This window comes from Tiliqua scincoides, chromosome 7, assembly GCF_035046505.1.
Source record: "Tiliqua scincoides isolate rTilSci1 chromosome 7, rTilSci1.hap2, whole genome shotgun sequence".
NCBI lineage: Eukaryota > Metazoa > Chordata > Lepidosauria > Squamata > Scincidae > Tiliqua > Tiliqua scincoides.
The window spans coordinates 55,722,276-55,738,440 of NC_089827.1; the positions used below are offsets into that span (position 1 = coordinate 55,722,276).

General features: G+C 44.6%; 1 protein-coding gene across 1 annotated transcript; it reads left to right on the forward strand.

The window, feature by feature from the left end:
- Positions 1–5,380: 5,380 nt before the first annotated feature.
- Positions 5,381–7,390, forward strand: GALR3 (galanin receptor 3). The gene is made up of 2 exons (XM_066634469.1): positions 5,381–5,730; positions 6,511–7,390. The coding sequence occupies exons 1-2, from the start codon at positions 5,381–5,383 to the stop codon at positions 7,388–7,390; spliced, it is 1,230 nt and encodes a 409-aa protein (XP_066490566.1).
- The last annotated feature ends 8,775 nt before the right edge of the window (positions 7,391–16,165 follow it).

The following is a 16,165-nucleotide window of genomic DNA, read 5'->3' on the forward strand; positions in this document are numbered from 1 at the left end:
TATCCCTGTAGAACTGGAGCTGCTGATTAGATAGATAGATAGATAGATAGATAGATAGATAGATAGATAGATAGATAGATAGATAGATAGATAGATAGATAGATAGATAGATAGATAGATATGAACTAGAACTGACCATAGAAGGGTTAACATCTAACCAAACCTCAAGTGGAAAAAAAAGGATCAATGGGCTTGGCAGAGCAAGAGCTGGTGGTGGGGGGAGCAAAGATCTAAAGAGGAGAGAGAGAGAGAGAGAGAGAAGAAAAAAAAGCAGATGCAGCAGGAGGGAGAAAAGATGCACTGAGAAGTAGCTAGAGCCAGAAAGGGAGAGGCACTGGAGAGCCACCACTACATCCCAACTTGCAGAGTTCCCCAGTTTCTCCTCCCCTGGCACCGGAGGAAAGTGGCAAGGGCTCCTTCATGCCCTGTGCTCCTTGCTGGTGCTGAATGGCGGAAACTTGAAATAAGTCGGGATCCCACCTCCTGACTAACAGGTAAGTGCTGCCTTTGGGGAGGGAGAAATGAAACTGAATGAAGGGAAGGACCCTGAACAGTGTGTCCCAGAGGGGGATTTGCAGGAGAGTGGAGTGGAGAGAGAGAGAGAGAGAGGGTCCCTCCTAGAGTTGCCAGTGCCAGCAGGCAAGGCTTCTACCTACTTTTAATTTCTGCAGATGCAGCTTCTCCCACCCTAGCACTGCATTTGTGAAAGGCAGGGAAGAAAAAGCCCAGCTGCAGGCAGAAAAGGCAAAGTAAAGACCAAAATTCTGTCTTCTTCCACTAACAGGGCAGGTGGGACTCTAAAGAAGAGGCTCCTTTTAGAATTGAGAGGGGCAGAAAGGGCTTGAGTGCAAGAGGCTCAGAGCCTTTTAGTGTCTGGCTGGAGTGACAAGGAGATGGGTCAAATTACATATTACACTATGGGGCAAGTAAAGAGACAGAATCTGGGCAAACTTCTGAAGGCAAATGAATGTCTTGCAAGATTTTTGTATCTGGGCAAGAGTTGAGTGGCCAGGATATATGAAGGCTTCCCTCTTGCTTTATCAGAATGGTTAAGTGATTCTGCTTTTATGGTACCGGCGCTTGTATCAATACTATCAGATAGTGTTTATAAAGGCTGTTGCCTCCTTAGAATACCTGCAAATAGGATATGCGACATCTGTAAAGAATACTATGGTAGGAAGAGCCTTGTGGGGGTCTCAGGGCACTCCTGAAGCAAGTAAAGGAGAAAGCCCTTTAAGGGGGTTGTGGGATCCTTATGGGTTCTTTTTTTTCCCTTTAACACTCATAGTAATTCTTTTTTCCTCTCATGGATTCTGAAGAAGCATGGCTTCGCATTGCAAAATGTGATCGCTTTGGATTCTGGTATCAAATTGTACGCCTTTTTTTTTTAATCAGCTGCTGTGACTTACTAAACTTCATTTCTCCAAGCTCTTGAAACTGGGAGCCTCTTTTCATGTTCATGTTTCATTGAAGAAGGCTGCCATCCTCCATCCAGGTAGGATTATTGCCATGTTTTGTGGCCATGGTGCCTCCTTGTTCATGGCAAATAGTATTTTGCGGGTTAAAAAAAAAACGCATTGAGCACAAGCAACTCCTAAAACAACAGCTGTATGTTTTTTGATCAGCAGTGTGCAAAATTTCACATTTTGCTCATGGCAAATGAGTCCGCTGATCAATTTAACATGAGATGGGAGAAGTCGTGTGCTGAAACAAAAAACCAACTGCCACAAGCAAGACAGCTGCAGGAGGTTACCAGCAGGACCAGAACTAGTCTGGATTCACCATCCAGATTCACTATCACAACCTAAAGAATCTCAGACTGGAGAAAATCTGCAGTTTGGGATTTTTTGGTTTTATAGTAACTTGAAGGTGACTGGAAAGAAGCCATGCTGCTCATGGTATGTGCACTTATGTACATGCACATAGCATGTATGCACTTATGCATGTGCTCAGTTTTGCTTTTAGGAAACCCACTTCTCCATTCTTGCAAAACAGATCACCTGTGGCTTTTTTACGGCTGAACTTAATACAGCCACTCCCAGCCCCCATCCCTGATTTGGATTTGAGCTGTGGTGCTGGGGAAGGGGGCAGTTAACCCACCTCCCCTGCTGTTTTCCTAATCCAAATTGCTTCCCTGAAACAGCTAGAGCTGTGGTACCTGTAGGGGTGTTTTACCCTATGGGGCAAAAAGCAATTCAGTTTGAAAAAATGCCATGCGGGGAAACAGGTAATCCATCTCTCCCCCAGTTCCGCACTCCGATCCAAATTAGAGAGCCTCAGTGTGTGGCTGCAAGTAGCCCTTCAAATTAAAAAGAAAAGAAAAAGAAAACAATTCTAGATTTCTCTGCAATTGTATCTCATTTGGCCCAAGAACTGGTCAGTCTGTATCCTTAGATATGGCTAGGGTGAAAGAAGTGTTTGTCTATAACTTAAATTGTTGTGTAGTAAAAAGAATTTCAGCAGACAAATACCTTTCTGTCCCTGCACACTTGCTACAACAGTTTAGTTTTCCACACAACTATAAGAAGATACAAGAGCCTGGTCTTCCTTTGTACCAATCTCCCCTCTGTATGGCTGAAACTGGAGGTGTTACCATAGAAAGCCCAGAGTGACAAATGGTACCAATCAGAGTTGATCCAAAAGCTCCCCCTCCTGGTCATAATGCATCAGCCTCTTCTCACTTTCTGAACTGGGAAAGGTGAAGGGGTACAGAATGGAAGAGGAAGTGTGGAGGAGAGTAGTGGGCTCTCCTCATTTCCACATGTTTTCCCCCGTTCTGTGACCATCTTCCTTTTTCAATCCAAGGGATGGCAGGAGGAAGACGAGCAGTGAAGGTGAATGGGCAGACAGAGGCTGGCACCCCTGTCAATTTGCTGCCTGAGGCGACCACCTCAGCCAGCTTCATGAGTGGGCCGGCCCTGCTGCTAATGGCTGCTGGGTCCATTGCATTTATTCAATTATTACAGAAGGTCGCTGTCCTTCCCAGAAGAGGGTTCATTCTATGTGGAGCCACCCACATGATTCATATGCACTTCTGGTTGAGAAGAACCCTACTGGGATTAGTGTGTTTAATCTGTAACTTGCTTCTCAGCTTATTTAGATCCCCAAAGAGGCATACAGCATAATAAAATGAATTCATAACCCAGAAGAAGAAAGAAACCCAGAGGAACAAACCATAAAGCAATATAACGCAATCAATATAAAGTTAAGCAAAACCACAACAGTGGTCCAGTAATGAACACGGCTCGACCCAGACTGCCCTCGTTGCTCTTGAGTGTTGAGAAGGAATATTGTGTTCCTTTCATCTACTCTCTTGCCAGACGGCCTCAGCTGAGCCATGTCAAACGAAGGCAGGGATTTTAATTCCCCAAAACAAGAAACAAGAAAGAGGTTTAACAGCTTTGAGGATGTAATGAAGTAAACAGGGTCAAGGGGTGCCTGGCAGAGGTTCCCTCCAGGGGGGGCTGGAAGCCAGGCTTGGGCCGGCTAATGAGAAATGGGTCTTGAACCCAGGCACCCAAGGCAACCTGGGCCAATTCAATCCACTTTCAGTGCCAAGGTAATCTAAGCTTATTACATCATCGAGGAGGAAGGAGCTTTACACACCTCCTGATGCCCCTGTGAAAGCTGCCACTTTATTGCAGATACCCAGTAGAAGCTCAAACAAGGGCTTAAAGGCAGCCAGGCAAAGATACCCAGTTCAAGCCCCTGCAGTCACCCCCTCCCTATTCCCACCAAAATATAGATCCAGATCATAGCTTCCAGGCTAAGAAAAGCAAGCATGCTAGAGCTAATGACATGGCCAACATCACATGTATTTTGGCCCTGATACATGAGCACCGTACAGGGCTGTTGTGCAAAGGTGACACATGTGAACTAGTTTGAACAACTTGAAAATGCTTATTATTGTACTACTTCATCACAGCCTATGCTGGGCTGGTTACAGTCTGCAATTTGGAATCTAGCCAAGATTCTGGGAATCACAGAGATATAGTCATAGGATTCTTGCTGTTTCAGGCGCCATTGTTTTCTGGAGGTAAGCTGGTTGCTCAAGGCCAAGAATGTCAAGGTGTTTCTTCTGACTTCACTGCTCTGAGGGCTCAAATGACAATTGGGGCAATATTGACCTTCTTTTCCCAGAGATGCCCAAATTCTACTCCCAGGTCTTGATAACATGTGATCTTCTCATGCTCTTTATCTTCAGTTCTACTGTCACCTGGAACTGCAATATCAACGATCCATACTCAATTTTTCTTTTGGTCAGCTACCGTTACATCTGGTGTATTGTGTTCTAGATGTTTATCTGTCTGCAATCTGAAGTCGGAAAGGTTCTTTGCTTGGTTGTTCTCAGTGTGATTTGATCAGGTTTATGACCCCAGGAATTTGGTGTGGAGGTAAATTGTACTATTTGCCAAGATTCCAGTGAACCATAGCTGCAACTCTGTCATTATGTTCTTTATAGTCAATTTAGGCAAACTTACAGGCTCTGACCAGATGGTCGACTGTTTCATTTTACAAGGTCAACATTTGCTGGTGTCACTTCTGAAACTGATCTTCTGAATCTTTGCTTTGATATTATTTGTTGCAAGTGCTTATTCTTGTGCAGCTAGGATGAGACTTTTCTTTTTTCAAGTGTCCATTCTGCAGCCATTTCCAGGTGTTTTCTTTATCAATTCTTGTTGTTGTTATTTTTGTTGATGATGATGATGATTTAGATCAGAGATTTTCAACCTTTTTCATCTCACGGCACACTGACAAAGTACTAAAATTGTCAAGGCACACCATCAGTTTTTTGACAATTGACACAGCACAACATGCTGTTTGTGGCGGGCTCACATCCCCAAATAGCCCTACTAATAAATGACCCTCCCCAAACTCCCATGGCACACCCGCAGACCATTCACGGCACACCAGTGTGCCACGGCACAGTGGTTGAAAATGGCTGATTTAGATCCTTCCTTGCCTCCCCCAGTAAAAAAAAACAAAACTTCTAAATTGCTTTTAAAACACTCCACCATTTTTCAAATCAGTCTGGGAGGTGGACACAGGAACTGCGGGTTGGAAAACTTGTGTACCTTAAAGAGACCATCCTTTGCCAGCAGTTGTTTGTGTCAACCTGGGATCAGATCCCCGGGAAACCAGTTCTGCACCTTCCATTCCATACAGTTGTGCCTGTAGGTGCCAAGAATATGTCCAACCCTGTCTAGAGTCACACTGGGGTGAGGGGAGGGAGACATTGCTTCTGCTTGCTGATGCAGAACTGAGAATCATTTTTCTTGGTCAGAGGGAATGTTTTGAAATGTGAAAGGACCACACCGCTTCCATTTCTGCCACTTTAATCTCTTTCTATCTTGCCAGGTGCATCCTGTCAGATGGGGAGATGCCAGACAGCTGGAATGCCTCCTCAGATAGCCTAGAAGCACGAAGCGCAGGCATCATTGTGCCAGTGGTCTTCTCCCTCATCTTCCTCCTGGGCACAGTCGGGAATGGCCTCGTGCTGGCCGTCCTGCTTCGCAACGGGCAGGTGAAGTACAATACCACCAACCTGTTCATCCTCAACCTAGCCGTGGCAGATCTGTGCTTCATTGTCTTCTGCGTCCCCTTCCAGGCCACGGTCTACACACTGGATGGATGGCTCTTTGGTGCCTTTGCCTGCAAGGCAGTGCACTTCCTCATCTACCTCACCATGTATGCCAGCAGTTTCACCCTAGCAACTGTCTCTGTGGACAGGTAAATATGTGCATCCCTCCCAGAAGGACAGTCCTGGGGATCCCCCAGATCAACAAACTTTATTTGATCAATGTAGGATTGTCACTTCTGCTCCATGAAAGGGAGTGGGGAACAAGGGCACTGTTCCTTTGAGTATCCAAGTTATTACAATGTGTGCCTGTGTATATATCCTAAGGCTGCAGGTACACTTTCCTGAGAGTAAGCCCCATTACATCCAATTCTTACTTCTGAATAAACGTGTGTGGGCATACTCTAAAAATTAACCTGTGTGGGAGCTAAGCTAAAAAACACAGCCAAGCCAGCACTCGTAAGCTTGATCTACACACCGAGCAAATGCAATGGTAGAGTTCTGAGATGGTAGAAAGGACTGCACTACTACAGACTTGGGGGGAGGGTATACCATTTTTGCCAGCTCCCTCACATGAAAATATTCCTTACAAATAAAAATCTTGTCGGGAATCACATCAGGGAGAAAGGTGCTTGTCCAGGTTGCTCCCTCGGACGCTGGTTTCCTGCTTTCAGGAACAGAAATAAAGGGTTAAAGGGTCTCCATGCCATGGCATCAGGTCAGGGCTCTGTGACTGCTCTTTGGAGTAAAATTAAGCCCTTAATTAGATGATGACACTTTCAATGTCTAGTTTGGCCCAAAAACAGTTGGAATGTTGAGAGTAAGGGGGTAAGGGATTGAAACAACCACAGGGAGTAGAAAAAGTGATGATGATGTTTCTGAAGATCGGCAGCCATAATTTTGGTGTTAAATGTTCTCCCACACCTTTGCAGGTATTTGGCTATTCGGTATCCACTGAAATCCCGGGATCTCCGTACCTCTCGCAATGCAGCTCTTGCCATTGTAATGGTTTGGACACTGTCGCTGCTTTTTGCTGGACCCTATCTCAGCTATTATCAAATAGTCCACTACCAGGAGGTGCCCATCTGTGTCCCTGTTTGGGAGGACCAACGCCGCAAGATCTTGGACATCCTCACCTTTGTATTTGGCTATGTCCTCCCTGTTGTTGTTGTCAGCCTGGCTTATGCTAGGACCATTAAGTTCTTGTGGACCTCTGTAGACCCCATTGAGAGAATCTCAGAGTCCCGTAAAGCCAAGCGCAGGGTCACCAAAATGATTGTTGCAGTGGCTGTCCTCTTCTGCCTGTGCTGGCTGCCTCACCATCTGGTGATCTTGTGCTTCTGGTTTGGCTATTTTCCTTTCAACCGAGCCACCTATGCTTGTCGCCTGGCTTCTCATTGCCTGTCTTACGCCAATTCCTGCCTCAACCCTATTGTCTACGCTCTCATCTCCAAGCACTTCCGCAAGCGATTTAAGCAGGTCTTCACCTGCCTCCTCATCCAGGACAGAAACAGAAAGAAGCAAGCGGGCAATAAGGTTCATGTAACCGATGTTGCCAACGGTTTAGTCACCCATACCGCAGGTTTCTATGGAGGGAACACTGAGGTAACCCAACTCCATGATGAAAACACCAGATGCTACCATGGCCTGTTGCTGAGAGAAGCAGAAGGGGTTCTTCCTGAAGCATGGCCTCATCAGTTGCAAGACACTGCCATCACTGACCAGAGAGGGCTGATGGATGAAGAAAGTTCTAGGATGACTGACAACACCCCACCAACTGTGATCCCAGAGGAACGAACTGGAACCTTGTAACTTTCCGTTACAGATTATGTAAATGGCGGGGCAACCTAGTGTGAGAACCATACTCCCATTTGTTTTTTATGTCTGTTCACGGGGAATAGACTGGTTTAAAATAAGCTTCAGTCAGTGCTGTCAAACTACCCATCATTCTTCAGTGAGAGTGCCAATATTTTTGTCAACAAGGCTTCATTTCAGTACACACACTTATAGCCTTTTCTTGTAGCAATGGCTTGCAGAAACCATAACTGCAACTTTCAAAAAGCTAGTTTGTGGTATCATTGAAATAAAGAGAGTGTTTAAGACCTAGAGATGAGAGAAATGCAAATAAATTGTGTATACAGTCAGGAGTTTTTCTTACACAGAAGGAAGTGGCAGCAGTAAGGAATATTTTTTTTCCTGCCATTAGTCTACTACCATTTAACATTTGTTTAGTGACCATATTCCGCCTGGTCCTCTACAGGATACAGAAGTGCCTGAGTGCCAGTCCAGAAGGATTACAGTGTACACTTGAGTGTACAATGTGCAGGTGTGCGCCACTTAACAACTGTTTGCTTAACAACAGACCGCATATATGACAGTGGTCAAAGCACAATAAAGATGCTCTTAATGAGGCAATTGCATCTCCCATAGCCTGCAGCAGTGTCTGGTTACACCAGGGCCTCTGAGAGGATTTTTATCAAGGGGTACTAAGTTTCTTTTGGGCCCCTTTGTGAAGAGGGAGGGGTGAAACAGAGCCAGAGAGGGTGGTGACAGGCAAGCAGAATAGGGGCAGGGAGGGGTGAAACAGGTTAGGGAGAGGATAATGACAGCTGGAAAAGTCTTTGGAGCCCAGGTCTACCAACCCATGTGGCATCAGTAGTGTCCCCAGCATCCCATGAAGGCAACAAGTCTGAGTAGATAGGAAAACATAAGATCCCAGGAAATTTCTGGGCCCCCTCCTTTGGCTCCTGGGTCTCCCTTTGGACCCTGGGCCCAGGTACAAACTACCCCCTTTATCCCCCTCTCCTAGGGCCTGGTTTACACAACAGGGAGGCTCTTAATGCAAAGAAGAGGCAATCTATCTCCATTAGCCTGTGCAGCCAGCTAGTGTCTAGCAGGGAGTGTCTGTTTACACAACAAAGACAATAGTTTGGGCTGGGTGTTCACTTAATGACATAATCGCATAACAACAGGGATAGGGCAAATGTATCCCTGTTGATAAGTGACGCACACCTGTATAATGTATATTCAAGACAGGAAAGTAAGAAGGAGTTTTACAAAAAAGCAAGCAAACAAGAATAAGGATAAAGACAGGTGACAATGAAGGAGCAAGTTAGGTGATCATTTTGCTGGATAGTTCACAGAAGGTATTATTTTAAAAAGTGGGTCCTGGGAAGGAACTTTTCAGTGAAAGTTATAATAAGCAGAGATGGGACAGTTGAAGCCATGGCAATGAAAGGCAAAGGTGGAAAATAGGGGTGTGTGTGTGTGTGTGTGTGTGTGTGTGTGTAAAACAACTGGCTTTGCACACAGCAGAGAAAGGGAGAAAGGGGGGTGTTGCAATGCCATCGGGGCAATCAGGTGGAGAAGGTTGTAAATAAGGACTAGAAACTTCAAGGAGATGTGGAGCATGGTAGGTGTTGTTATGATGGAGAGGCTTCTTGCTACTCCACTGTCTGCAGCAATGAAGGTTTCCCTTCCTTTTGCACAGAGGTACAGATGTGTTAAGCTTTACTCCAGAGCTGCAGCCTGATCTCTTTCGGCCATCCCAGGAGGAAAGAGCAGTAAGTTAACAGCTTCACAGCAGTAATTTACACTATAAACAGCTGCAGGTCCTTTCTGAACTCCACAACAGTGAGGTCATGGCCATCAGTAGGTCAGGCAGACATGTAAGCTGGCAGGAAATTAAGACAAAAACTCAATAGCAGTGAAAATGACTTACAAAAATGACTTCTGTTGTAACTCCAACTGCCCTGCATAGAATTGGGCTGTGAATGGCAGAATGACCTAGGAAACTGATACGTTCTCGCTGATATGACTTCTGATTGTTGCCATTTTTTTCTTTTGCACAGAGACTGACTAGTTTATCCTGTGAACGTAGACAACAGAAGGAAATATAGACCTATAGATTCAGTGGGACTGGCATCCAAATAAACATGCTTAGCACTGGCTATAGAGCCTGAGTCCTAAGCACATTTACCAAGGAGTAGTCTCATGAAACTCAGAACTTACTTCTGAGCAAACGTGTGTAGGATTTTACTGTAAATCCCATTTAAATCAATGGGATCGACTTCCACGTAAACCTGGTTAGGACTGGGCTTGAAGCTTTGCAAATCTGTAAATACATAGGTCTTGGAGCTGCTGCCATATGTAGTACAGCTCAGTTCCTCTTGCCTCTGTCTCCCTCTGCTTTGCCAGCTGCAGCATGTTCAGGCAGCGATTGGAGGTTCAGGCTTAGCCCAAGGGTGTCAAACATAAGGCCCGCAGGCTGAATGCAGCCCCCGCAAGCAATTTATCCAGTCCCCATTTTAATTGGGCTTTCCTGGCTTCATGACTGGACTCTCACATATCTTGAAAATATGATCAAGATTTGCACATTTTCTGTTCTGACACTGGCAGCTAATGAGTTTCTATTTGAGAACCAAGTGCTTATGTCTGACCTTTAACTACACCCACAAGGCTGCTGTAGCTAAATACTGTCACTTTCTGCTTAATGATGTCACTTCCAGCCCTCAGCATGAATGAAACAAGTTTGAGGTCTCTAGCTTAGCCTCTCAGTTATGCTGCTCTGTATCAGAGACGTCTCATTTCAATTTTGTCCTAATGCCCAACTGGGAGGAAAGTTGGCACCTCTCCTAAACAGCTTATTATGCCTGTTTTGCCCCAGGTGCTATTGCTCAAAGAAGCAATATTGTGAAGATGGGGGGAAAAATGTATCGAAAGCTCGTTTCGTTGTTTTTTAAAATTATATTCCATTTGTGCTCTTCCCACTCTCCATGGACTGATGGATGGAATCATAGATGCTACAGATGGGAAGGTCTGGGGATTCACTGGGCTGACTTTTCTGACTGCCCCGAGACCCCACTCAGATTAGCGCCTAAGACTGTGTTGAGTATTTGGCTCAGGCTGGAGAAAGGTGATCATTTCCAGGATGAAGTGGCTCGAGAGATGAATTCTTTTCTTGATTGTATATATGCCTATTTCCTCCTGTTGCTTCTGTTCAAAAAGGCTTAGCGGGTTTTTGAAATGCTACAAAACGTTTGCCAGAGGAAAAAGGCGATGAAAAGCAATTCTACCCTCAGTCATTGAAAGGTGCGTTGAAAACACTACTCTCTGTCCTCTGCCTTTTAAATCAGGGTTTCTAAATGCTTTTTTTCCTCACTTGATTACCTCTGTAAGCCACTGCTACTTGGGGGAAAAGGTACTTCACCATCTCTGCATTGTTTGCTCTAATCGGTACTTTCTAAGTAACAAAGAAAATTAAATACATAAAATGGATAGTATAGCAGTAGCATAAGGCCTGTTAACAAAAGATATTCTATTAATTGGCACTTTATTCAGTGTGATCCTTGTAACAAACTAGGCAGTTTCGTTTGGGTGGCCCTAATGTTCTGTTTTTTCCATGTGGCCCTCCCCCAGCAGGCCATATGGGAGCCACTGCTTTAAATGGCCCCTGCCTCTGTTTTCCTCTTTCCTAGAGCCACAGTTCAGTCTGCTGCATCTCATTCTTTTGAGAATGGTTCTCTTCCCTAGCTAGCTGCTTCCTTTTGAAGTCCTTTCCATTATAAGAGCCCATAACAAGGTAACAGGTATTCTTTTGCCTCCACAAGAGACTTTCCAGGGAGAACTACAGTACATAGCAAAAACATTGCCGCGCCGTACAAAATGGACATGGACTTTTACAGGAAAGGCTTGTGAGTGGGAATCAAAATTCTTGCTCACCTCCACTCTCAGACCTTTCTATGCATATTATTACAGGGTTATTGGCCTGTGGAGGAAATGTACTACATTAGGGTGGATCCTCACTGGGAATTCCTCAATAGTTATGCCCCTTAAGTATCTATAAGGGCCTTTGTATATGATGAGCTTCAAAAATTGTAATGGCACTAGTTAAATGATTCTGTTGGCTAACTGTTGTGGAGTGTGATGCCTGTGAGTATTCAAATTTGTGCTGATGTTATATTGTACCATTCTTCATCTCCTGTATTTACTTCACAACGCCCATGTTTAAAAGTGAGTTGAGCCTTTTTGCCATGGACATTGGTGGCAGAGTTTTGGACAACATTATAGGGGGTCAAATGGTCAATGATTTAGTGTATTGTTATTATTGTTATATGACCACAAGGGCACTATATTGAATTTTCCACCTTAGATGACAAAACCTTTTGGGCTGGTCATATTTGTGTACCAGGACATGTCTGGTGACCCTATTGTATGTATCCCTACAGCTTGCAGATATGATCTGAGCAAATTCTTAATACAATCTTCTGAAATGCCTTTGACCCTTCCCCTTATTTTCATTATTTTATTCAAATCTCTCCCTCTCCCTCTCCCTCTCTCTCTCTCTTCTAATGGGAATTGTGCGCTGAATTGCAGAAGCTTGTTTGGTATTTTTCTGGATGTGTGCCCAATCCCCAACCACCCCAGAGGCACTGTAATGTGCTAGTGTCTCTGAGAGAGAGAGAGAGAAGGAGTCATGAGAAAGGATTGGACCTTTATCTACACCCACAAGGCTGCTATAGCTTCTGCAGTCACATCACAGTATGGCACACTAAGCACTTGTACTTTGTCCTTTGCTTTTCAAAGGACGCCCAATGACAATTTGGAACATCCAAAATACCTGTTAGAAATGCAGAAGAAGACATGTAGATAACACAATAGATCAGTGATTTTCAATGTTTTTCATCTCACAGCACACTGATCATCGCTATGCCTCTTGTGATGTCACGTCTGTCTTCCAGACGTGGAAAATTCTTCTGGGTTCTGCAGCTCTGTTTCTCAGGCTACTGTCTGTAGAAATAAATTCTGTCCATCCTCCTTTGCCAGCTCCTTAGACTCTAAGGAGCCAGTGGAGGAACAGATAATTTATTACTACAGACATTTGCCCTAGAAACAGAGCTGCAGAACCCAGAAGAATTTTTCACCTGCTGTGCTTCAAACTCTGGTGGCACACCTGTGGATCATTCATGGCACATCAATATGCAGAGGCACAGTGGTTGAAAATTGCTGCATTAGATCCAGGTTGTTTCAAGAAGCCTTTCTGGAAATATCCTATAGCAAGGTTAGTCCATGCAAAAGTCATTATTTTGTGGGTTGAGGAAACGTATTAGAAATTGCAGAATCCTCACTTTCTATTAAAATACTGAGAACGTATGTGGGTCAATGATACCCATATTTATTGAAGTGAGAAAATTAAATGTACACAAAACTCTCTCCCACTGAAATCAGTGAGGATCCAAAGAGCTAAGCTTTGACCAGATCATACTGGAACTTCCTAGTCCTCATGCAAAATTCAAACATAACGTTGGCTTGAAGAGGGGATTAGACAAATTCATGAAAGGTAAGTTATGTGACACCTCCGTGTTACCTCTGAATGCCAGTTGCTTGGGGTGGGGAGACTAGAGCAGAGGAAGCCTATTGTCTTCAAGTTCCACTTGTGGGCTTCCTGTGGGAATCTGTTTGGCCACTGTTGGAAAGAGAATGCTGGCCTGTATGAACTCTCAGTCTGATCTGGCAGGACTAGGTTGCCAACCCTCTGGGCACAGCTTGGGGTTTCCTGGACTCAACACCAATCTCCAGGTGACTACTGATAGCAATCCTGGAGGTTTTCACAGATTCTCTGAAAAATCCTACCTAGGACTTTCCTTATGTTCTTTTTGTATGTTTGTCTACCTGCCTTCTCTGCCATCCACCTCTTTCAGTGTGCAACCCCTTTGCATGCTTACCCTTTTATGGTGATACGTGCCTATCTTCCTGCATCATCATCATTTCGAACATATCATTAGGGCTTTGTCCAGCATGCTGTTTCAATTCAGGGGCTTTGATGATTTTTATTTATTGTGGTCTCCATCTTCCCTTAAAATCTGTCTACCTGAAGTACACCTAATTGGATGACTTTCATCTTTTCCCATAATAAATTATTTTCCCTAATTTGCCTCTCAATTACACCCCAATTTCTCCATGTCATACAGACTGTGTGATTCACACAGCCTAATGCTATGCAACTCAGAGATAAGGCCTCACTGAGTGCAATGGCCACCCACTATAAAGTATGTCTTTAAAGGACTGTGGCCAAATATAAGGTTCAAGAGCAACTTCACCATAAGATGTTTTTTGCTTCTTTGCTCTGTGACATCAGCAAGGAAGTTCAGGGTGCCTCTCTTCCAGCAAACAATTAAAAAAAAATCTTAGCCACTCTTCACTTGTAAATGCCAGCTCATTTAACTACGTATATAACTTTCTAAAAAATAACCATAGGCTAGCGTTTCAACTGAGCTAAAACGAAGACAGACAAAAATGGCCTAGCTCAGCTCTGTTTGCCAGGCTTGAGAAGCACTCAACCATTTCTTTCATTTCCTACTGACCTTGTCAAATCGAAGGGGGAAGTGACACCCTAATTTCATTTCATGTACCTTGGTGCTGACATTTTCCAAATGAGATCTTTGGGAGAACATTTCTCAAAACTGTGAAGTATCTATCTGTCGCCATGGTGAAGCATTTCAGGCTTGTAAGAAAAGAAGGGAAGAAGCAGTTCTCCATTGCACAGATTATCTCCGACTATGGCCTCAGCGGTCAAATCTGTGCAGCAGGAAAGAAGTAGGAGGAGTACAACAAGGAGGTACATATATGGTACATATATGACCTGTCTTAGACATCCAGCAGCTCTTTGTCCCAGCAGCCCTTATTCATTTGTTCTGCCTCTTTGATTTGGCCAACTGCTGCTGGTGTCACATTTTCAGAAGTGACCTACGCCCATGGGCTCCACAGTAGTGCTGTCTTATTTAACAGCCAATGTGGCATTGTGGTTTGGATGAGGGCAAAACAATTGGATTCAGTTGCACAGTAAGTCCACTGTTACTGAGACAAAAGAGCAGGCCTGGACCCAGAAGCTTTAATAGGAGTTGGGTATAATTACTTGACCTGACCACAGGATGTTCTAGGGTTGTCTGATTGATCATCCTGCTTTTCCACTTTTGGACAGTAGTCAGTGGTAATATGTTGGCTAAATCCCTGGCTGACATCAATTGCAGGCTCAAGTCCAAAAAAATGTGGCGCTCTCATTATCCCCAAAGGGTGTGTGTGTGGCTCCAGAGGGGATAGCATCTGGTACAAGTCACTTGCACCGGGTGCCACCACTTCCCACCTCCAACACCCCCTGGCCCTCTTCCTTCCTGCCCCAATCCTCCCACTCCCACCCCTTTCCACCCACCCACTGACTCACTGTCAGTAGGGCTCCTCTTTGCTGCTGCTGCACATGGGGTCCTCCCCACCGTCTGTGGTGGCCTGGAAGCATGTAGCTCCACAAGCTTCTGGATCAGTGGTTGTGACGCCGTAAACTGCATACCGCTGCTGGAACACTAGCTCAATAGGACTAGGCCGTAAGGATGAAAGAGTGAGCTTCCTTAGAGTTGTCTGACATGAAACCAGGCAATGCTGCATGCAGAAGCTGCATATATGCTCTCCAGTCTCTCTACTAGAGGCTGTTACGGTGTCAGCGTGTACACTCAATCAATTGTAGTGATGGTTACTTGCCACAGATCACCAGGGAGTGCTTACAAGTGCAGTAAAAATTGAGGTCATAAGCGTTTGCAATGAATATCCTTGATAACGACCAGAACTAAATCCATCATTAAGTAATTTTGATGTCATCAGTCGTTCTCGTTATGATCCATTTGAAATCTTCAGTGCCTCTTGAAGTTGTTCTGTTCTCCATCAAAGGACCTCACATTCTGTGCCTGGAGACACATGAACACAATCTCTCTTCATTGCCAGCGGAATCATGCGGTTTACCCTGGTAATATCCAGTGTTCAACAGAGATGAGAAGCAGTCACAAGTACCTGAGGGATGGAGAGTATTGCTCACAAGAGTGGGCTGGGAACTTCTTACTCTCTGAGGTAAATTAAAGCCAGTGAGTGTCTTTGTGTATCTCTGTCTTACGTGCTACTGTGATTGATCATTGTGATTGATCATGGTGATGGGCTCTACATAGGAAACCGCTGCGGAGAAAAGAAGAGAGAGACTGTGCATATGTCTGTGCTTCCCCATCTTGCATTTTGGCCTGCCAGAGGTGAACATCTGACTTAGCATGGAGCAAATAAGGAAGATGGTTCAGACATTTCAGTGGCATTTAATGAGGAAGCATGGGGGCGGGATGTGTGCAAGAGGTGGGAGCAAAGGAGAGGAGAGGTTGATGTATTCATTATTTTTATTGGAAACGTTTAGAAACTGCTTTGCTATTAAAATACCCAAAACCATTTGCAACAAAAGCCTCTTCAAATTATTAAAATACTGTATAATAAAAACAGGTCTGAAGAAGCAAAGCTGTCTAAAATCAAATAAAAGCAGAGAAACAGAACCAAATAAGAACATAAGAACATAAGAACAGCCCCACTGGATCAGGCCATAGGCCCATCTAGTCCAGCTTCCTGTATCTCACAGCGGCCCACCAAATGCCCCAGGGAGCACACCAGATAACAAGAGACCTCATCCTGGTGCTCTCCCCTACATCTGGCATTCTGACTTAACCCATTCCTAAAATCAGGAGGTTGTGCATACACATCGTGGCTTGTACCCCATAATGGATTTTT